General features: G+C 41.5%; 1 protein-coding gene across 1 annotated transcript in view; it reads left to right on the top strand.

Moving 5' to 3' along the window:
• The window catches only part of PAPPA2 (pappalysin 2), a 275,884-nt gene that overhangs the window by 93,911 nt on the left and 157,890 nt on the right, over positions 1–24,083 (top strand). Inside the window, exons 3-4 of the mRNA XM_062193837.1 lie at positions 2,722–2,867; positions 22,920–23,213. Coding sequence (XP_062049821.1) covers positions 2,722–2,867; positions 22,920–23,213 — 440 coding nt within the window. The remainder of the gene's footprint in view (positions 1–2,721; positions 2,868–22,919; positions 23,214–24,083) is intronic.

Below are 24,083 nucleotides of genomic sequence, written 5' to 3'. Positions count from 1 at the left end.
GATAAATCAAGAAGAATTTAAGAACAATATCAAATCTGCCCACTCTGCACCTGAGGCTGGTCACAGTAGTGGAGAAACTAAGACATTTATCTTCACTAGCTCTGATTAGACTTGTGTTCCTGTGTTATAACAGGCAGAAAGCCCTGTTATATAGACACACTAATCTCTGTTCTCTTACTCTCTGGTTTAGAGAACAACCTGGACACCATTATTTGTTTTCAGCAAAATAAGACTTTCCTCAGTCAATGCAAATGCTGACTGTTTCCAGATTTTTACAGTGTATTCTCTTAGACTTGCCGACTGCTATGTATATTTCTGTGGAGGTCAGGAGTCGGAGTGACCACGCCCATTTTGCTACCATCGTGGAGTAAATACTCCCATCTGGAAGGGTTCTATGTGACTGGGGAGAGAATCGGGCAAGGAAGAAGAGGGAGATGAGTAGAACCAGCCAGTGAGGCTGGTGGTGGGGGAGGAGGCCTCTCAGAGGGCACTCAAGGGAAATGAGCAGAACTGCTGGGTTGAGAGAGGACAGACAGAGAAGCCAGTAACACACAGATAGCCCAAATAAGCCATGCCAAGAGCAGGGGCACTGGGGAAAAGGGAGGGAGGAGGATAGAGAAAACTGTCAAGTTACTGGCTTCCAAATTTTAATCGGAGCCCTGGAATAGGAACAGAGAACGTGTGCGACTTTTCTTCACTGATACCTTGGGTTAGGTGTAGGCTTAGTCTCTAATTCTCTTTCTTTTCCCATTCCTTCCCTCTCCTCTCCCCGCCTCTCCTTCCTTTTCCCCCCTCCTCCACTCTTTTGTCCTCTGTCTTCTGACATACTGAAACATCTCCATCTTGATGTCATCATCTCCCCAAATCATCCAGAAAGGAAATCGTAATTACTTTTAATGGAGGAGAAATGGAAAGGGAATGTGACCATTGTCCAGGAAAAACTAGATGACAGCCCCAGGAAAGCAGCAGAAGGAATATCCCCTGAGCACATATGACGTCACCTCACAGAGCTTGGGTGGTTTCTTGCAGCTGAGAGCCTTTTTTCCAAGATATTATAAGTCAATAAAAAATAGCAATTTATAAGCACCTTTTCTCCCAAGGATCTTTTGTTCTAAAGTGAGGTTTTTTTTTTTTAAATTTTATCCCCCTTTTTGGTTCTGTTCCAAAGAACACAAAAGCAATCTTCTTTGGGATCTGTCTTTCTTGGGGGCTCCTTGCCAGCCCATCCTACATGTAGATTAAATAGATGGCATCAACAGCTTGGTTGGGAGGCGGAGCAAGCCCGAGAAGAAGGGTCATGCTGTCCTAACATGAGTGTCTGTGTTGGGAGATTTCAGTGTCTGCAGCTTGTCTGCTCGCTGTAGTAACAGCAACGCAAAATCTGTGAGAGAAATTTCCACCCTGTGTCCAGGGGGCCGTCTGCCCAGCTGCAGCTGTGGTAGGAGCGCTCCTCTCTCTGGAATGGCAGACCATGGTCCCTGCAGGAAGCGTCTGGGGAGTCTCAGGGCTCCCTGAGCTCCAGTTCCCTGTTTCCACCTGAAACCCCCTCTCAATCGGGATGGGAAGGCTATGTTTGCTCGTGGTAGAGTTTTACATTTCCCGGATGCCAGAGAGCTGAGGGTCTTTGACATTGTAGGAGCTTATAAAGAGACCAAGTGCTTGTTTCCTGCTTTATGGGCCGTGTAGCATGTGTTTTTAATAGACCTTTAATTCTGCCCGTGAGTGCAAACGTAATACTGCCTGGTGCTTTAAAGGCCACCAATAAAGATACGTGGTAAGAACAGAAGATAGTAATAGCAGCAGAGGTAGAAATTTTACAAGAGACCAGAATGAGAAATGTATATAGAATTACCATTCTTTGCAGTAGCTTTGTGATATCTGTTCTTACCTATAATTTAACTCATTTTTCCTGCTTTAATTTATGCCTCCTGGCTGCTATTTCCTTTTTCCTTGTACAAACCAATGACTGCAGTAAGCATATGCTGAAATAGAGATTCCGCTGAACTCCCTGTCCTATAAGGATCGTGCAGAGTGATGAGAAGAACCAGACACTGAGAGTTGGAGGCCTTCTCTGCTGTAGCCTGGGGGTAATTCTCAAGGCTACAGGATTACTAATATCACTGGATTTATCTCGAAGAAATAATCTGGATGCAGAGTGGTGATTTGAAAAAGACATCAAACACTGAGTATTCATACAGGCATAACATTTTAAAAGGGCAAGATAGTATTTCTCTTGGAACAAATATTATACATATGTACCAATGTAGTTTTTCTTTTTTTTTTTAAAGGCTTTAATTTATTTTGAATGTCGGCGTTAGAGAGAAAGAGTATCTTTGATCTACTGGTTCATTCCCCAGATGGCCATAGCGCCCAGTGCTGGACCAAGCTGACACTAGGAGTCAGGAGCTTCATCTGAGTTTCCCACCTGGGTAGCAAGGCCCCAGATACTTGGGCCATCTTCTTCTGCTTTCCCCAAGCCACTAGCAGGGAGCTGAATTGGAGGTTGAGCAGCCAGGACACAACACAAACTATCTCTCATAAGGGATCCTGGTGTCATAAATGGTGGCTTTATCCTATAAGGCACAATGCTGGCCCCATAATACCCCTTTTTTCCCCTGATCTTCATGACGGATTAATTTCTGAGTCTGATTTGTGCTGGTTCTGCTGTCCTGTAAGAACTGAGCTTTGGCGTGACATCTTCTCTTCGTGCTTGCTCCCCAGGGCCTATATGAGTGTTAAGGAGCTAAAGGAGACCTTGCAGCTCAACAGTACTCACTTCCTCAATGTCTACTTTGCCACTTCAGTGCGGGAAGACCTTGCAGGTGCTGCTACCTGGCCTTGGGACAAGGAAGCTGTCAGCTATTTGGGTAAGCGAATTGAAGACCAAATTTGTTGGTGGTGGTGGGGGGAACCCAGGGAGATCTGAGGGGAGTTTATGAATGTGAGTTTGAGGAAAAAAGGAAGAAAGAGAAAAAATAATGGTACGTTAATGAATTAGCTGCTTTGGTCTGAGAATGGCTTTTGAGAAAAATTGTCAAAATGTTTCAAAGTAAACAAGGGGAATTAGAGCAAACAGTGGGAAATATTCAGGGTGCATTTATAGTCTGGATGCTGTCATAGAAAAAGATTGATTCTAAGTGTTGAAAACTCCGAGGGGAAAACCATTAAGAAGATGGCTAGACCGAGATGCTTGGTTTACACTGATCACTCTCGCAGGAGACTGGTGAGCTTCTTGCATGGACTGGACTCCCAAAACAGGTGGGGCTTGCCTTCTCACTAAAGAAAAGCATAAACACCTTAACACTGTGTAGAACTGCTGAGTACTTGTGCAGACTTAACCCCTTTTACAGTATCTTATTGTGATAAGAGGATCTTATTGGCCAATCAACAGGGTCAAAAACTAAGTTGAATAAACATCGACAAAGAAATAATTCCTTATAATTCGTATAGGTTTTAATGAAGTCTTAGAATTCTACCAAAATTTATTTTTGAAATGAATTACCAAAATTCTAAGGGATATTTCCTGTTGGTAAAAATAATTACAAAGGACAGAAAGAATTTTAGAAATGATTTGAAGAATTAAATGTCAAGCAGGGAGAACAAACAAAGGAAGATCACATAATTCTGTTATCTGTCAAATTGCAGGTGTGATAGAGTCACTGTGAGGTGATGTCTAGAGCATGCATTGCACAGGCAGAGAAAACGAGCAAAATGTCCACACAGCTAGTGTGGTGCACTGGGGAAGGCAGAAGATGAGTAGTCGATTAGCAATAGGTGAAAACTTGTTGTTCAAATAGGAACCAAAGCATGAAATCTGTTGTGGACACCTAGAAAGTGTATAGATATCAGACAATGGAGAAGATAATCAAAAGTTAAATATGTAGGGATCCAAGCTAAGATCCTTGCTAGCAGGCATGGTTGATTTTCTTTCTTACTTTCTTTCTTTCTTTCTTTCTTTCTTTTTTTTTTTTTTTTTTGACAGGCAGAGTGGACAGTGAGAGAGAGACAGAGAGAAAGGTCTTCCTTTTGCCATTGGTTCACCCTCCAATGGCCGCCGCGGTAGGCGCGCTGCGGCCGGTGCACCGCGCTGATCCGATGGCAGGAGCCAGGTGCTTCTCCTGGTCTCCCATGGGGTGCAGGGCCCAAGAACTTGGGCCATCCTCCACCGCACTCCCGGGCCACAGCAGAGAGCTGGCCTGGAAGATGGGCAACCGGGATAGAATCTGATGCCCCAACCGGGACTAGAACCCGGTGTGCCGGCTCTGCAAGGCAGAGGATTAACCTGTTGAGCCACGGCGCCGGCTCATGGTTGATTTTCATTGGCTCTGTAGTATCTGGAACAGTCCCAGGGCCCTGCCACCCTTTTATCCTTAATTTTATATTTACAGTTCTTAGTCCATGAACATGAAGAAATCTGTGACCTGAGGTGCCAAGTCCAGAGAGTTGTATATGGTCATGACTGATTGCCAGCTGTCCCCCAGTGAAGCCCTAGGATTTCCAGGGATCTTGTTATGAAACAATTAATATATTCCGCTTCATCTGTGATTATTTCAAATGGATCACCAGGGAAAGGTGGCTGTCGGGTGGGATGAGGCATTCTGTTGGGCCTGCCAAAAGAAGGAGACTTATAAATCAAAGAACGCGTTATGTAGCTGATAGTTTCAGGAAAAAAATACCCAAAGGACTCCCAATAAGGTTGATAGGGGGGCATATATAGGTTTCAGTTACTCCTTTCCAAGGTTGACAGGTGAACTGAAGAAGTCCCTTTGCTTCCCAGGTGAAAGCTAACGTGAGTCATTCTGGTCTCCATGGTAGCGACAGGTAGACTAGGAGATCACACGAATAATCCATTTAGTAGTAAAAATAGATGTCTGGAATCATCCAGGGTAACGGAGTGGGGGTAATACTCTATGAAAGTACTACCAAACTGGTGCTCACCAGAACCCCCATGGGTAACCTTTTCAGTGCATGTGGGAGGGGTCCTGACAGCAAGCTTCATCCATAAACCTTCATGAGACCTAGGTATGTCATTGGGAACTGAATCCACTTGGTTAAAACACTTATAAGGTGATCTTCTTGGCCATCGGGGAGATACATCTTGGCCTTTTGATGACAGTTATTTGGCTGGAGAATACTACTGAATATTTTCTACCTTTACTGGGGACTGGGGCCTTGGCAAGACTCATTCCACTGTAGAAGATTAAGAATAAAACACTTAAAGCATTCACTTACTTGAAGTATCAGACAGTGACCAAGGCACCAAAAATGTGAGGGGCCCAGCCCCACAGAGAGTAAAACTACATTGAAGCGAGCCTTGTATATAACTCATTTTTTTTCTCCTTTCATGGAAATTGCCAAGTTCTCCTTAAAAGGAATAGAGACAGAGCAGAGAGCAGCAGCCTAGAGCTTGCTTCATTCTCACCACGGGGGAGACAAAAACTAGAGTTCCATCTTCCAAAGCACCCAAGGCTTGAAAGAACAAGACCTCATACAGAAGGGACATCACAAAACCACGTGTGCCTGATATTCTGCCTGTGATTGTCTCGTAAAATATCGTGAATTACTACATTGTGCATTCTCAGGTCAGTGGTACATAAAGCAAGAAGGAAACACCTCCTAAAATATTTAAAAGTTAAACAACAATTTCAGAAGTCTCAAAACAGGGGAGAAAAAGCAGAATTCAGGGACTGGCACTGTGGTTCGATGGGTTAAGCCACTGCCTGTGACTACAGCATCATGTAGTGCCAGTTCGAATCCCAGCTGTTCTGCATCCAATCCAGCTGCCTGCTAATGTGCCAGGAAGGTAGCTGGTGATGTCGCAAATACCTGGACCCCTGCCACCCCTGAGGGGAGACATGGGGGAGTTGCTGTTTCTGGCCTCAGCCTGGCCCAGCCCTGCTGCCTGTTGTGGCCATTTGACAAGTGAACCAGTAGATGGAATATTCTATCTCTTTGTCTCTCTCTGAGTGTGTGTGTGTGTGTGTATGTGTCCTCCTTTCTCTCTGTGTCACTCTGCATTTCAAATATGTAAATAAATATTGAAAAAAGAGATTAGAATTCAGTCTCTGTCGAGGAGGAGAGGCTCTGGCACAAGCTGTGTGCAAAGACAGATGGGAACAGTAGCTTACACAAAGCCTGCAATCCAGCTGGGATTTCAGGCCTTGTGTTTAGAGGCAGTTTACCTGCTTATATTCTAACTGTCTAACAAGAGAAAATTAAATATTCTCAGGAGAAAGACAACATCATTAACTGACTGCAATGGTTTCTTAGTACTCAATAAAAAAATTAACAGCTTTCTCAAAAGACAAGTTCAAATGATGACAAATAAAACAAGTAACCAAACAATAGATACACACCCAAAGCTCATGACACTGGCTTTAGGAAAATTATGATTAATATCTATTAAAAATACGAACAAACTGGATAATTTCTTCAGAGAACTGGATTTTCAAATAAATCAAATGGGGCTGGCAAGATAGTATGTTGGGTTAAGTTCAGGGCCAGCATCCCATATGGGTGCCAGTTCAAGTACTGGCTGTTCCAATTCCAGTCCAGCTCCCTGTGAATATGCCTGGGAGGGTAGTGGAGTGTGGCCCAAGTGCATCTACGTGGGAGACCCAGAAGAAGCTCCTGGCTCATGTCTTTGGCATGGCCTAGCTCCAGCCATTGCGGCCATTTGGAAAGTGAATGAGCAGATGGAAGACCTTTCTCTCTGTCTGTCCTTCTCTCTGTCTATAACTCTGCCTCTCAAATAAATAAATAAATTTTAAAAATAAAATGAATTAAATGGAAATTTTAGAACTAAAAGGAATAATAGTGTCTGAACTGAAGAAAATAATAGATGGGTTTTTGCACAGAACAACAATTAAAGAACTAGAAAATTATATAAAATTTAAAGGAAGCTAAATATAGATCTTTGTAAAAATTAAGAGTGGATATAAGAGAGAGAGAAGGAAGAAGGCTTGGAGCACAGGCGGGAGGGAGGGTATGGTGGGAGGAGCCACTATGTTCCTAAATTTGTATATATCAAATGCATGAAGCTTGTTTACCTTAAATAAAATTCCTAAGAAAAGATATTAAAGACAGAATTTAAAAAACAGATACTATAGACATAGAATTTTTTTTTTAAAAAAGAATTTATAGATTGAAGCTCAGAGTGAATACATGATGGGAAAAGAGTAAATGGCTTAAAAACACTTGACACTTGATTACAAACTTCTATTGTAAACTAGAGTTTTTTTTTTTTTTAAAGATTTCTTTATTTAGTTGAAAGTCAGAGTTACACAGAGAGAAAAGGAGAGATGGGGGTGGGAGGGAGGTCTTCCATCCACTGGTTCACTCCCCAGTTGGCCACAACAGCAGGAGCTGAGCTGATCCGAAGCCAGGAGCCAGGAGAGTCTTCCGGGTCTCCCACGGTGGGTGCAGGGGCCCAAAGACTTGGGCCATCTTTTACTTCTTTCCTAGGCCACAGCAGAGAGCTGGATTGGAAGAGGAGCAGCTGGGACTAGAGCCAGCGCCCTTATGGGATGCCAGCTCTGCAGGTGGCGGCTTTACCTGCTGCACCACAGCACCAGCCCCAGGAAACTAGAGTTTGCATTAAGGGTAAGGGGAAGTTAGGGGCAGAGCAATATTCAAAGAGATGAAAGCCAAGAATTTTGAAAACTTCAAAAAAATCAAATCAGAGATTTAAGATGTTTTATAAACCCCAACAGGAAAAATTGAAATAAAATCACCCCTAGATGCATCCATCAGCAAAGATTCTGAAAACAAAAGAAAAGAGATGTCAAAGTAGCTTAGAGAAGGACGGTCACATTAAAAAGAGCAGCTGACATTCTGACATGCATAAATCATAAGACAGCAGATTGGCTTTAAAATATTTATTTTTGGGGAAGGCAAAAGGATACCAGAGATTGGTTCTCGCCTCAACTGCTTGCTTTAGTTAGGACTGAGCCAGGACAAAGCTAGGAGCCAAGAACTCAATTCAGGTTTCCTTTGTGGATTTCAGGAACTCAAGAATTGAGGCCACCACACACTTCCTCCTAGGATGTGCGTTACAGGAGCTGGGATGGGGAGCAGAGCCAGGACTTGAACCCAGGTGTAGACACTCCGAGAAGCGGCTCAGAACAGCAGTGCTAACATTTGTTTTAAAACGCTAAAGAAAGCAGTCACTAATTAAGAAGTCCTCATTTGGCAAAAATATGTTTTATGAGGAATAAAAATTAAACATATATTCAGACAAATAAATGGCTATAATTTAATACCAGTATTAAGAGAAATACTGTAGAGTTATATAGTTAGAAAGAAAAGGATCATGGATGGAAGCAGAGAAATGTCAAAGGAAACAAATGACATTAGAAAGCATAGAGATATTAATAGTAGTAATAGTGTTTTTTTGTCTTTAAAATACATGGATAATTAAAATGTAAAAACAATCTGACAATATAGGAAGAAAGTAATTGAAATCAAAGATTTTAGGCCCTTTTTTGCTCTATTTAGGAAAGGCTCTGATTTTAGATAACTTTGTGCAGCAATAAATCAAAAGTACATTTTGTAATCCTTAACCATTAAATTATATATAAGTAAATTATACCTATTTACCCAACTAAATAGCTAGTAGGGCATGAAACAGTTCAGATTAGGTAACAAAGAATGAGAAAGTTGGAATAAAAATAGATGGAATAGAAACAAAAGTGTAAAATATCAATTAAAGCTGTTACATTACTAATCAAATTAAATATAAATGGACTAAATACATTAATTCAAATCCAAAAATTGGCAAACTGAAAGCCAAACCCTACTGAATGGTGTTTGAAAGAGATACATCTTAAATAGTGGAACACAAAATTTGAAAGTAAAAACATGGAAAAATACATACATGGAAAATGCTAAGCCAAAAAAATTGGTGTAGCTTTCAGTTAAAGTGAACTTCAAGGCAGTATTGTCAGAGATAAATAGTATTTTTATTATTATAAAAGAGTAATAAACTCAACTGGAAAAATCTAACCATGATAAGTTTGTATGTGTACAGTAACATGTCCTAAAAATATATAAAACTACCTTTCACAAAAAAATTAAAAATCAGATAAATTTACCACCATATTGGTAGTTTTAAATAATTTTCTCTGAACGAATACTCAGTAGAGATAAAGAAAAAATTTGAAAGGCATGATTAATATGCATGACTCAATTAACAAAATTAGAGCAGTATACTTAAACAATGCAGAGTGTACATTCTTCTTATGTGCCATGGAAAATTTGCCAGAAGAATTCTGTGCCAAAATGAAAATTTCAAAGGATGGAAAATCACAAATGTTCTGTTTCTTAATCTGATGGGAAATGAGCTAGAAGTCAATAAATAATCAAAACCTATGTAATCCCCAAATATTTGGAAATTAAGCAAGATACTTCTAATTACTCAGTGACTCAAGGAATGAATAATAATAGAAATAGGAAAATATTTTAAATAAAATTATTTTGATAATATGGCATATCAAAACGTGGTATAAGCAAGAAAACTCACATAAGGGAAAATTTATAGTTTTTTTAAATTAAAAAAGAAAATTCGCTCTAATTACCCATCTCAAGAAGTCAGTAAAGATTAGCATATTGAATTCAAAGAATAAACTCAAAAACTCAAAGAATGAAGACAGAAATAGATAACAAAGATATGAGAAGAAAAGAATACATAGAAAATAAATTTGCGTTGGAAAAAAATTAACAAAGCAAAAAGGTTATTGTGGGGGGAAGGTTTGGAAGGAAGGATTGATAATGATTTCTTTACTGATCAAGAGAGAAAATATAGTAACAGACAAGGAATACATCACCACTATGAGGAATGCTGGACTTAGCATCTTCATGTACACCAGGACCGTTAACAGGCAATAATTCCCAAATGATGTTGTAGCAGGTGGACATCATGAGTCAAGAAAATAATTCTGGACCTTATAACTTAAACAAAGTTAAGTCAAAATGGGTCATAAATTTAAATGTAATAAGGAAAGCTATAATACAAAACCTTTAGAACAAGCTAGGCAGAGAGTATTCATATCTGACACTAAAAGCATGGTTTATAGAAATAAAATTTGATAAATTAGAACTTCATTCAAACAAAACTTTTTTTTCTGAGAAGGACTCTGAAGTGAAAATGCTAATGACCTGATTTGATCAGTACACACTGTATTCATGTGTTGAAATATTTCACTCTATCCCATAAAAATGTGCAAGTATTACATGTTAATCCAAAAAAAATTTAAAAGTTACCAAAAAATAAGTAATGACAATCTTGGAAAAAAATATTTGCAAAGCAACTATCTGGTAAAACTTTCACTTAGATTATAAAACGAAATCTCAAAACTCAGGAGGAAAATAAACATTTCAGTTGGAAATGGACATTAATGAAATTCTACCAAAGAGGTTCTATAGGTGGAAAATAACCACATGGGGATGGGTGTTTGGCGTGGCAGTTAGGATGCCACATGGGACACTTACATCTCATTGGGGGAGTGCAGAGTTTCAAGACCTGGTTTCACTCCAGAATCCAGCTTCCTGCTAATGTACCTCCTGGACAGATAGCCAGTGATGGCTCAAGTGGTTGGGTCCCAGCCACCCATGTGAGAGGGACCCAGATTGAGATTCAGCCCTGGATATCACAGGCATTTGGAGGATGAATCTGTGATGGGGAGATCTCTGTCCATCTCTGTGTCTCTTTCTCTTTTCTCAGTCTGCCTTTCAAATAAAATGAATGAATAAAAATCTAAGGAAAATGGACATATGAAAAACTATTCAACATCATTAACTACTGGGGAAGTGCAGACAAAAACCATGATTAGGTTTCACTACACACCTATCAGGAGAGTTAAAATAAGAAAAATGATGAAGTACTAAGGACTGGTGAAGATATGGAAAAACTGGATCTCTTCTATATTGCTGGTGGGAATAGGAAATGGTATAGCCACTATGACAAGTTGTTCAGCATGTTTAAATAAAACTAAACATACATTTACCATATGTTCCATTAATTGAACTCCTGCTTATTGGTCTATGTAATAGCACCAAGCTCAAAATGACAAAGTTCTTCAGTGATGACTGGTTGGACAAACTGTGGACCATCCATGCAATGGATCACTACTCAAGAATAAAATGGAACAAAGTGTTACTACTTAAAACAACTTATTGAGCAGATCAAAGGGCAATCTGTTGGGTGGAAAAAAGTCAACGTCTCAAATGTTCCATGTTGTATGGTTCCATTTATGTAGCATTCTCAAAATGACAAAATTATAGAGAAAACACATTGGTGGTTTGGCCAGGGTTCGGCGTGGGGTGGAGGTTGAGGGGGAGAAGGTACAGGTGTGTATGTGTCAGGAAGGCTAGCAGGTGGGAGAGTTTAGTGAGGAAGGACCACTTCTGCTATCTGGTCACAGTGGTAGTTACGTGTGTGTGTGTGTGTGTGTGTGAGAGAGAGAGAGAGAGAGAGAGAATTGCATTGACTACTACTGGTGCTGCTTCTGCTTCTACGACTAATAGTATTACTACTGACACACATATAATTGCATGCAGAACTCAGCAAAATCTGGCCCAGGTCTGTGACTTCTATGCATAAATGTCCTACTTTGCATACAATAGATGATCTGTGAATGCTTAGTGATTGAATGAATAGATCAATAAATAAATGAAAATATTAAATGGTTTCAGGCAATGTTTAAAATCATCTCCCGACTCGTAGGAGGTGCAGAAGAAGCTAGAGATATTTTTATTTTATGCTCATACCTTTGAGGAATAGCTGCACAAACAGTGCCTGATTCCTAGTGCGCTGTTGAGAGGCAGAAGACTAAACTGAACAGCTTGCAAACCTGACTCGATAGGAAATTGTTTGTGTGTTTATTTATTTATTCCTGTTCAAACATAACTGTAGCTGAACAGAGGAATCATATTGACATAAATCAGGTAGAGAGTAGTGAAGAAAGCTGGCACACTTTGATAGAGGAAGAGACATTTAAGGTTTTCTACACAGAGCTTTCTCAAGACTGAAGATCATGTCATCTGTGTCAACATAAAAAGGCTCTGCATTTTGAGGGTCAGCTTAGGGACAGAAGCCCAAAAATTGCAAAACTGAATCCAAATTATGATTACCAAAGCCTAACATCACCATCTGGAGAGATCCATGTAATTTTTCTGTCCCATTCTGCCATCAACACCATTTCTGCATTCCAGCATGATTTTGTGTATTTAATGCTATAGTAATGAAGGGAATAATTTTTTTTTTATTTTTGGATGAATGAATCAGACCCCTTGAGCTCTAAGGTTCAGTGTTTGAATGCCTTTAGTGATAGTAAACAGAACTGAAAATATATCTTCAAAGACAGAATACTTAAATCAACAGTGTATTAGCCCTTTTATGAGCCATGAATACCATACTGACAGTCATTTATGCTTTCAAAGAACACCTGTAAAATCTGTTTTAGGTCTATAACCAGAGATATAACAATGGAAGAGCTCATCCTTAAGGCATACACAGCATGATTAGGGGATGGATACATAATTCATACTTGTGGTACTGGGTGATGGCACCACACAGAAGGCTGGAAGGGATATGGAAGAGATAGTGCCTAATGGTGTTGGTAGCACCACGGGAGAATTCCTAGCAGGACTGAAGCTGGAGATGAGAACTCAAGGAGAGGCAGTTCAGCAGGGGGAGCTTCCAGAGTGAAAGAGCTTGAAGAGGCCAGTGCTCAGGAGCATTAAAAATCCTGCACCTCTTGAGAAGCGGAAAGGACCACACATGACTACAGCGGTGCTCATCAAAGTTATATTTTCTGTTGTACCCCCTTAAAGGCTTGGAAAAAATTTAGACTCCCTCAAACAGTCTTAGAGTAGCATCTAAAAATTTAGCCATGAGTTAAAATAACAGAGAAGATGTATTTATCACATATTACTTTAATGGTTTAAAACAAATCTTAAATTTACCTTCCTGGCCGGTGCTGTGGCTTAACAGGCTAATCCTCCGCCTGGCGGCGCCTGCACACCAGGTTCTAGTCCTGGTTGGGGTGCTGGTTGGGGTGCCGGATTCTATCCCGGTTGCCCCTCTTCCAGGCCAGCTCTCTGCTATGGCCCGGGAGTGCAGTAGAGGATGGCCCAAGTCCTTGGGCCCTGCACCCGCATGGGAGACCAGGAGAAGCACCTGGCTTCTGGCTTCGGATCTGCGAGATGGGCCAGCCGCAGCGGCCATTGGAGGGTGAACCAACAGCAAAGGAAGACCTTTCTCTCTGTCTCTCTCTCTCACTATCCACTCTGCCTGTCAAAAAAAAAAAATTACCTTCCCAAATGAGTCCTCAGTACCATATTAATTTGATAACTACTATCATTCATTCAAAAATTCATGGTAATGTATTATACATAACATTTGGACATTATTCATTGTTCATTCTTCTCTTTGAATTTGTGCTTCTACTCTGTTTCTCCCATAGAACTTTACACTAGTGTAACATATACATGTGTTTCTTTCAGAGTTGTTAGTGAGTAAACTGTTTATTTACTAAATACATAGTTATTAAAACATTTTTTATGATCATAGTTAGATTTTAATTTTGAGATAATTGTACATTCACATGTAGTTGTTAAAAAAATCTGTCCCCAAGCTGGCGCCGTGGCTTAACAGGCTAATCCTCCACCTTGCAGCGCTGGCACACTGGGTTCTAGTCCCGGTTGGGGCACCGGATTCTATCCCGGTTGCCCCTCTTCCAGGCCAGCTCTCTGCTATGGCCCGTGAAGGCAGTGGAGGATGGCCCAAGTCCTTGGGCCCTGCACCCGCATAGGAGACCAGGAGAAGCACCTGGCTCCTGGCTTCGGATCAGCACGATGTGCTGGCCACAGCAGCCATTGGAGGGTGAACCAACGGCAAAAAGGAAGACCTTTCTCTCTCTCTCTCTCTCTTTCTCTCTCACTATCCACTCAGCCTGTCAAAAAAAAAAATCTGTCCCCAATGCTAACATCTTTTAAAAATTATTTTGTAAGTAATTTAAAAAATTATTAATATAAATAGAACAGTTTTCATGTATTTCATAGGCATACTTCTAAGGAGAGAACCCTACTTCTTGACCTGCCTTTCTCCCTCCCTCAACACCCCTCTTTCTTTTCTTCTTGTTTTTTTCTTAAATTTTTGTGGAGACATAATTTCAATGCACTCTATAATGACAGGCTTCATCCACCACAAACCATAATATTCAACAAGTAAAAAGTAGGAAGACCACAGTTGCACAGAAGTATAAACAAGGGCTTAAAAATACCCAATCATATCTCAAAATGTCCATTTCATTACTATACGTTTTTGTGTTCTATATTAACTTCCCCATATCAGAGAAACCATATGATATTTATCTTTTTGGGACTGCCTTATTTCACTAAGCATAATGAATTCCAGTTTCATCCATTTTGTTGTAAAAGACAAGATTTTTGTTCTTTTTTATGGCTGAGTAGTATTCCTTAGTGTATATATACCATATTTTCTTTATCCAGTCATCAGTTGGTAGACATCTAGGTTGATTGCATAGGTTAGCTATTGTGAATTGAGCTGTAGTAACCATGGGGGTACAAATAACTCTTTTAACATGCTGATTTTATTTCCTTTGGGTAAATTCTCAGGAGTGGGACAGCTGCATCATATGAAGATCTATTTTCAGATTTCTGAGGAATCTCTATAATTATATCCATAATGGATATACTAGTTTACATTCCCACCTACAGTGGATTAGGGTAACTTTTTCCCCATATTCTCAACAGCGTTGATTGTTTGATTTCTGTATGAGAACCTTTCTGACTGGGGTGAGGTGAAACCTCATTGTGGTTTTTATTTTCATTTCCCTGTTGGCTAGTGATCCTGAGCATTTTTTCATGTGCTTGTTGAACATTCAAACTTCATCCTTTGAAAAATGCCTGTTCATGTCCTTTGCCCATTTCTTAACTGGATTTTTTGTTTTGTTGTTTATGAGTTTCTTGAATGCTTTATAAATCCTGAATATTAAACCTTTATCAGTTTCATAATTTGCAAATATTTTCTCCCATTCTGTCAGTTGCTTCTTCACTTTGTTGTGTTCCATTGCAGTGCAGAAGCTTCTTAGCTTGATGAAATCCCATTTGTTTATTTTGCTTTTGTTGCCTGTGCTTCTGGGGTCTTTTCCAAGCAGTCTTTGCCTGTGCCAATGTTTTAGTTTCCCTAATGTTTTCTTCTAGTAATTTGATTGTATCAGGTCACAGACTTAGATACTTGATACATTTCGAGTTGGTTTTTGTATAACGTATAAGGTAATGGTCTTGTTTCATACTTTCGCATCTGTAGATCCAATTTTCCCAATCACCATTTGTTGAACAGACCATCCTTTCTCCAGAGATTCATCTTCTCTTATTTGTGAAAGATTAGTTGGTTATAGCTGCATGAACTAATTTCTAGGGTTTCTTTTCTATTCCATTGGTCTACATGTCTATTTTTTGTGCTAGTACCAGGCTGTTTTGTTTATAACTGACCTATAGTATGTCTGAAATCTGGTATTGTGATGCTTCTGGCTTTGTTTTTGTCATTTAAGATTATTTTAGCTATGTGGTGTCTTGTGGTTCCATATGAATTTTAGCATTATTTTTTCTAAGTCAGAGAAGAATGTCTATGGTATTCCAATTGAGATTGCATTGAATTTGTTAGTTGCTTAGGGTAGTATAAGCACTTTGATGATATTAATTCTTCAAATCCATGACCATGAAAGATTTTTCCGTTTTTGTGTGTGTCTTCTATTTCTTTAGTGTTTTTCATTATCATTGTAGAAATCTTTCAACTCCTCGGGTAAATTTATTCCAAGGTTTTTAATTTTTTTGTAGTTGTGAATCAGACTGATCTTAAAACTTCTTTCTAAGCTGTAGCATTGTTTGTGTATACAAAGACTATTGATTTTTGGGTGTTGATTTTTTTTTTTTGACAGGCAGAGTGGATAATGAGAGAGAGAGACAGAGAGAAAGGTCTTCCTTTTTGCCATTGGTTCACCCTCCAATGGCCGCTGCGGCTGGCACATCACGCTGATCCGAAGCCAGGAGCCAGGTGCTTCTCCTGGTCTCCCATGCGGGTGCAGGGCCCAAGGACTTGGGCCATCCTCCACTGCCTTCCCGGGCCATAGCAGAGAGCTGGCCTGGAAGAGGGGCAACCGGGATAGAATCTGGCACCCCAAATGGGACTAGAACCCGGTGTGCCCGCGCCACAAGGCAGAGGATTAGCCTGTTGAGCCACAGCACGGGCCTGGGTGTTGATTTTATATCCTGCAACTTTACCAAACTCTTTTATAAGTTCCAATAGTCTCTTAGTGAAGTCTTTTGGTTCCCTTTTACATAGAATCATGTAATCTGCAAACAGGGATAATGTGACTTCCTCCTTTCCAATTTGTGTGTATTTGATTTCTTTTTCTTACCTAATGGCTCTGGCTAAAACTTCCAAACTATATTGATGATGATGAAAGTGGTTATCCTTGTCTGGTTCTGGATCTTAGTGGAAATGCTGCCAACTTTCCCCATTCAATATGATATTGCCTTGGCGTTTGTCATATATTGCCTTGATTATGTTGAGGCATGGTCCTTCTACACCTGATTTGCCTAAGGTTTTTGTCATGAAAGGATGTTATATTTTATCAAATGCTTTCTCTGCATCTGTTGAGATAATCATATGGTTTTTATTCTTCAATTTGTTAATGTGATGTATCATATTTATTGATTTCTGTATATTGAAGCATTCCTGCATACCAGAAATAAATCCCACTTTGTCTGGGTGAATGATCTTTCTGATGTGTCGTTGGATTCTATTAGATAGTATTTTGTTGAGGATTTTCACATTTATGTTCAGCAGTGATATTTGTCTATAGTTCTTGTTATTTGTCGTATCTCTTTCTGGTTTTGAAATTAGAGTGATACTGGACTCATAGAAGGAGTTTGGAGGCTGGCGCCATGGCTCATTAGGCTAATCATCCGCCTGTGGTGCCAGCACCCCAGATTCTAGTCCCGGTCAGGGCACCAGTTCTGTCCCGGTTGCTCCTCTTCCAGTCCAGCTCTCTGCTGTGGCCTGGGAAGGCAGTGGAGGATGGCCCAAGTGCTTGGGCCCTGCACCTGCGTGGGAGACCAGGAGGAAGCACCTGGCTCCTGGCTTCAGATTGGCACGGCGTGCCAGCCACAGCACGCCGGCCGCAGCAGCCATTTGTGGGGTGAACCAACGGAAAAAAGGAAGACCTTTCCCTCTGTCTCTCTCTCTCTCTCTCTCTCTCACTGTCTAACCCTGCCTGTTAAAAAAAAAAGAAGTGGATGTGAAAATGGGAGTGTGTTTGGATGGTGAAGGTGTGGTAGAGAATGAGGGAAAGTAAAGAGCAAATGGGGGTGCTGGATTTGAGGGTTCTCTTGAAAAAATGGCTTTTGAAAAGGGCCTGCCACTGGAACAGGAGCAGGATTTAGGGGTATTCCAGAAAGCAAACAAGACAGAGTTTTGAGAAAGTCTCCTGTGACCCACAAATACAAAGAATGCAGGGAGATGAAGGAAGCAGATGGGCGTTTTGCCAGGTCAGAGTCTGTCCCTCTGACACAGAGAGGGGATGCCTCACAGGGCTCCAGCCACCCCTCAGCCCAGCTGTTCTAGACAATGTGTGTACTGCCACAGTCTATGCAGAGGAGCCACTAGAATCACACGCAGCTTGCCCCAGTGTGCCTGTGGCCCAGGACCTGTGAGAAGGAACTTGAACCTGGCTCATGGGCATCTAAATACAAGGGATCTTCAAATGAGTTCAGGAAATATGGCCTTTTATAGGAAAAAAAAAATTGTTTTGGGATGATCGATTTGGTCATGGCTTCACACTGATAGGAGTAAATGGAGTGTGGAATAAATTGCCTCCCTGGCTTGGTTTCTTCATAAATAAAATGTGGCTGGTAAGTTTGAAGAAGGATGCTGAGCTTGTAGCAGGGGCTCAATAACTATTAGCTTTAGGAATAGTAGCACGAGTTCCAAACACTGCGTGTTTATGGTTGTCTTTCCTGCGGGAAGTCTTTGATAATCTCAACGGACTAATTTTGTGGTGAGCAGGTGCAAGAAACCCAAGTGTGATAGGTGGAAGTGTCTACAGGAGATAAAGAGAGGTGTGTTTGGCTATGAAGGCATAAAACACTAATATAGAAAAGGTGATCATTGGAGTATAATGACGAATTTAAAAATCTTTACATTGAAAGAGATCTGAACATGTTTGTAGTCGATCGGTGGGAGCTGCCAGAGAGGATCCAGTAGGAGCGCACACTCCGAGGCACTGCAGCAGTTAGAGATGGTGATGGTATTAACGGATTCTATGCACTCATACTAGCCCATAAATGGTTGGCCCAGGCAAAGCCGATCCTGCCCCTGCCCACTGGTTTTCTCTTTACTGTGACAGCAGAGTGGTTCCTCCTGTAGACAAGGGATACATAAGGAATGTAAACTGGAGTGCACTATGCAAGTTTGAGAGATTGTGCATTCATTCTTGAGGCAGGCCGCCCAACACTAATAAGGGCCATTCCTGCCTGCTGCTGCCGACTGTTGTTGGAAGATGGCATTGAGCAATGGCATTATTCTGGGTGCTTTGGGGGAACAGAGTATCACTTTTAAATATTGAAAAATTGGACAAATTACCTTAGGATTTGAACTTCATGCCCTAAACTTGGAGTACACTATAGGTAGGTTCATGTTCTTATGAGGAGGGAATAATCACTTTTATATGTGGTGACTCAAGAGGTCTTTGCCTTTCAACCATACCCCAGTAATTGTTGAATCCTTGGTACCACCACAACAGTACCTGACATGACCAGCCACAGGTGTTACAGCTATTTGGGGTGTGAAACAGAAGATGGAACTGTGTTCGCTCTCTCGCTCTCTAACTCTGCCTTTCAAATAAAATACATCTGTTTAAAAAGAAAAAAACAAATATGGAATTATATTTGAACTCAACTTACTAACCATGTAGCCTTAAGCAAATCACATCTCGTTTCTAGGATTCAGCTTCTTCGTCTGTAAAATGGGAGTCATAAAACCTAGCAACAGGCCTGGTACACAGAAAACACTAAATAAAAAGCACCCATAAGCATGCTCCACGCCAATCAAGAACTGGACATTAACACCTAACTGCTAGGGAGGAGCTTGCTTTCCTGTGGAAAGGCAAAGGCACTCTAGGACAAAGGTGTCTTGTGTAAGTCTGACTTATACATCAGGTCTATGGAGAACGACACTAAAAGGCTGAATTCCCCATATTCACAGTCCCTAATTTCAGGCTGCTTGGAATATTTGTTGAAGACCAGGTTGTCTTTGAAGGAAATGGGCACTTGACTGTTTGCTTATCTGACAAATGATTGAAATCCACTCCCCTAATAATTCCACACATTGGTTTTAGTTGGATCAAGAGTGAGAAGAATAGAGTGCATGTAGAAGAGAGGATGGGGAGCGCAGAGTAGTGGGAGCAGCTGAGGACTAACAAGCAGGAAGCCCGGCCACCTGGAGATCTGTAGCAGGTCTCAGAATTGAACTCTGCAGCAGCTCATCCCCAGCTATTCCCCTTCCCTGAATGATGAGACTTGGAGCACAAACAACAGTGTCAGGAGACAGTCCATGGTCTCACAAGTATCTTGGCATGGTATTTGTGAATGTCTCAAAAAATCCTTAGACACATAGCATGAGGCTAGGAAGAAGTCACAGAGATAAGCCAGGCAAGTCCTGTTCTACAGTTGAGGAGGCCTAGGAGTGTTTAAACAGCCAGGTCAAGGCAATGGGGCTACTCAGGGGCACTGCCACACTACCCCTTGCTTTAATTTTAGGCCAGGCGATTCCAGAACCTTGTGATCTGAAGCGTAGAACTACTGTGAGAGGTCCAGGATGTTGAACGTTTCTCCCATCATATACTGGTGTGTACATATATAGGTGTGTACGGCACCTATCCCTAAAGTAGAGCCATATTTCATTCTTTGTGTTCTGGGTTTCTAAATTTTATACAGTATTCTATTTAATACATACACAGTTACTAAGCCCATTTACTATATGTTCCATACAGGCAATTTTTTAGCACATGTCCCATCTCTCTGGGGTCAAAAAGGTAACTCTTATAAATTTGTGTTAACATGTTTATGTCTTTAAATGAACATTTAGTGCTATCTGGTTAAATCCATATTGTTCTGTTTTGGGGAGTGTGCATTATAAATGTAACACAGGAAAACTCCAGCCAGTTGTCCTGGGCTTAGTGGGGGATTTTCTGGGGTGTAGAGGGCTTACGTTTTTATGTGTCTTCCTCTACTTAGAAATAAGCTGGTTTGTTGAAAGCTGACTGTAAATCCATTGCAGAACATTCTTAGATTTGGAAATATCTCATTGGGAGCTGAGACAGAGACTTCTAGAAATTGATGCAAAGCCCTCTGTTAGAATGGCCAGCACTGAATTCTCCTCGCATGTCCCAGGGTCACACTTTCAGTGGCTCTTTCCCCCATGACACGGGCTGCTTTGGCCATTCCTTCTCTCTGTTCACCTCTCATCCCCTTCTCTGTCACTGGAAGAGAACACAAAAGGACTTGGACTGAGCTGGCTGCAGGATGAGGGGATCTTTTCTTAGAGGAAGAGGTCTGGATAAAAAATAAGGATTAGTTGGGAGTTTTCTTCATAGGTGGTAATGTTTCTTGAATTGTGCTGCAAGAAACCCAATATTCTAATGATGTCAAAATGGATTTTACCCCAAGTGGAGTCTGGGTTCAAAAGAGTTTGGTGAGCAAAGGGTTAAACACAATTGCTTTAGTGCTTTTCAGAGCCCTTAGTATAACAATCCTCAGAGACACTGTGATGTCCAGGAGGAGAGTATGGCAAGCTACATTTTTCTAAAACATTTAACCACTGATAACAATTTTTCAAAGTATCACTCAGGACCAGAATTTATTAACACAATTTGGGAAATATTAATCATGTGTATATTTAAATCTTAAAGGTGCATTGTAACTTTTAAGTCCTGTTTCTGACAAATTTGCTTTTTTAAAAAGTGTGTGTTTATTTGAAAGGCAGAGCTACAGAGAGAGGGAGAGAGAGAGAGAGAGGGAGAGAGAGAGAGAGGGAGAGAGAGAGAGAGAGAGAGAGAGAGAGACCTTCTATCCACTGGTTCACTCCTTAATTGGCTGCAATTGCCAAGCCAAAGCCAGGGGCCTAGAACTTCATCCTGGTCTCCTGCATGGGTGGCAGGGGCCCAAGCACTTCCCAAGTACACTAGCAGGGAACTGGATTGAAAGTGGAGCAGCTGGGACTTGAATCAGCACAGATATGGGATGTCTGCATTGCAGGTGGCAGCTTAACTGGCTCTACACAACATAGGCCCCTGCTTTTGTTCTTCAGGCAAAGCTGAATTAGAAGTGGGGAAGAAAAAGAGAAGGGCAGGGTTTAAGTATATGTGGAGGGAGAAGGTGTGATGGAGGAAGAAGGGCAAGAAGGTGGAAGTGCTTGACAAGACAATTGGAAGGGGACAGAGACTGATCTCATAAGGGTCTCTTCTCTCCCTTGGTGCTCTTGTGGACATCTGGGAGCCACGGGAGTGACCATATTCCTAAGCACCTGTGACATTCTGAGCTTCATGGTAGTCCAGTTGGACTTGTCTTTTGTCTCTCTGGATGTTAGCTCCTTGAGTATAAGGATTGATAAATACTTAAAATACAAGATACTCTTGCCATCATCCTTCCTTTATAGACAGAAAACTGAGTTCTGAGAGGTCAGAGAGTCGAATAAGTCCTCAGGGCTGACATGTGGAGGGGTCTGGTGTCAGAATCAGAGTTCCCTGGCTCAAAACCTCAGCTACTGTCACCAATGGTTCTCCTACTGGAAAGTTATAAAAGCAATGGTGATGCATGAATTCCATCTTCAAATATTTGGATTTGGTTCATTCATGGTTGGGATTATGCATTTTTTAAAGACTCATTTTATTTATTTGAAAGACAGAGTTACAGAGAGGTAGAGACAGAGAGGTCTTCCATCCACTGGTTCACTCCCAACATGGCCGCAACATCCAGAGCTGTGCTGATCCAAAGCCAGAAGCCAGGAGCTTCTTCTGGGTCTCCCAAGCGGTTGCAGGGGCCCAAGGACTTGAGCCATCTTCTACTGCTTTCCCAGGCCATAGCAGAGAGCTGGCTCCGAAGAGAACCATGGAATGTCAGCGCTTCAGGCCAGGGCTTTAAACCGCCTCGCCACAGCACCAGCCCTTGGGATTCTGCATTTTTTAACTATCCCAAGTGATTGTTTTATTTTTTCAAAAAAATTCTGTATTTTTTAAAATTATTTGAAAGAAAGAGAGAGAGACAGAGAGAGACGTCTTCCATCTGCAGGTTCACTCCCCAGATGCCCACAGCAATCGGGATGGGCTAAAGCCAAAAACCTGAAACTCCATCTGGGTCTCCCATGTGGGCACCAGGGGCCCAAGTCCTTGGAGCGTCATCTTCTGCCTCCCAGGGGCATTAGCAGGAAGCTGAATCAGAAGTGGAGTAGCTGGGACTTGATCTAGTCACCCTGGTATGGGAAGCAGCTGCCCCAAGGAAGTTGTAGCTGTGCCACAGCGTCTCCACCCCACCCAGGTGATTTGAGTGTGCATACACAGCTGAGAATCCTGGTTCTCTGGTTCTCTCTCATGTTAGTTTGTTGGTATTGTTATCCCTGGCTCATGTATGGCATTAACTCACAATACAGGCTGAAGGAATGTTTATGGATTACTTCAGGGTGGCTTGTGACAAGAGAGAAGAGCAATGATTGGATGCTCTAAGTGTCATCTTAGAGACCACAGTGGAATACCTGATGTTTATCAGAGGTCATAATTAAGGATTGGAGGGCTGCTATTCATTCTGCGCTCAGTAATTGTTCTGCAACACTTTCATCACAGGTGGTGTGGTCCTCAACCCATCCTATTACGGCATGCCTGGCCACACCAACATCATGATCCATGAGGTGGGTCATGTCCTGGGACTCTACCACGTGTTCAAGGGGGTCAGCGAGAGGGAATCTTGCGACGACCCCTGCAGGGAGATGACGCCATCCATGGAAACAGGAGACTTGTGCGCCGACACGGCTCCCACTCCCAAGAGTAAGCTGTGCCGGGACCCAGAGCCCACCAATGACACCTGTGGCTTCACTCACTTCCCAGGAGCTCCATTCCGCAACTACATGAGCTACACAGGTATCACCATGGTCTTGATCCATTTGTTTTCTTCTGAGGTTGCCCTGGGGCTCTCTGGGGGCTGTGAGGGTAGAGAGGATTTCCATAGGGTCATTTATGTCCGAGTGTATTCATTAGGGGGTATTCTTTGTCATGACTTTTAAAATATTAGAGAAATACTGAGACACAAAGGGGTCTATTGACTGGATTCTGTTCTACCAAAGATTAAACGAAAAACATACTTGTATCTTGAATAGTAAAAGGAGCAAAGCCAAAGCTGAGACTCCTCCGGCTTCTGGAATATGGCTATTCATAGGCATGTACTCTGCAGGAGAGTCCAGTAGTGATGGCGGAAAGATTTCAGGATCTTTGAACTACCATTAACAGTCAACAAGGTGGCTTGGTTCACTTAAGCTCAGAATTCCTCTTGTTTTGTGTTACTTAAAGTATAGTTCAAATTTTCCTCATCTATCTCTAGCCAAATACTGATTCTTAGCTTGCACCCCATCACCACCCAGAAAGGGGCCATCTCATTTTAAAAACCAGTGTGTTCTTGGCCCTGTACTGATCAGTCTTGCTCTTCCTAGATTTAGCTCCCAGGTTATCTTTCTTTCCTGTCTCTCCCATTCCGTGTTACTGGCGAAAAACAGTGCTAACCAGTCTCCTAATGATGGACTCAGATTTATCCCAAAAATTCAGAACTGATTTGGTTTGAAAATCTACTCTATTGGTAGGGAAGGGAATTTTCCTTTGAGTTCCAGAAAGCTTATTTAATGATAGGTTCTAGAGGATTCACCTCTGGTCCCTGGGGATGGCTTTTAAGAGCAGACAGAGTGGTAGCCGGTCCCATTTGTGACCTATCAGGATGCTTCCATCATTTATCTTTGTGAT

This window comes from Lepus europaeus, chromosome 5, assembly GCF_033115175.1.
Source record: "Lepus europaeus isolate LE1 chromosome 5, mLepTim1.pri, whole genome shotgun sequence".
In the NCBI taxonomy this organism is placed as follows: Eukaryota; Metazoa; Chordata; class Mammalia; order Lagomorpha; family Leporidae; genus Lepus; species Lepus europaeus.
The sequence above is the reverse complement of the archived record's forward strand: the minus strand, read 5'-3'. Positions and strand labels throughout refer to the sequence as shown.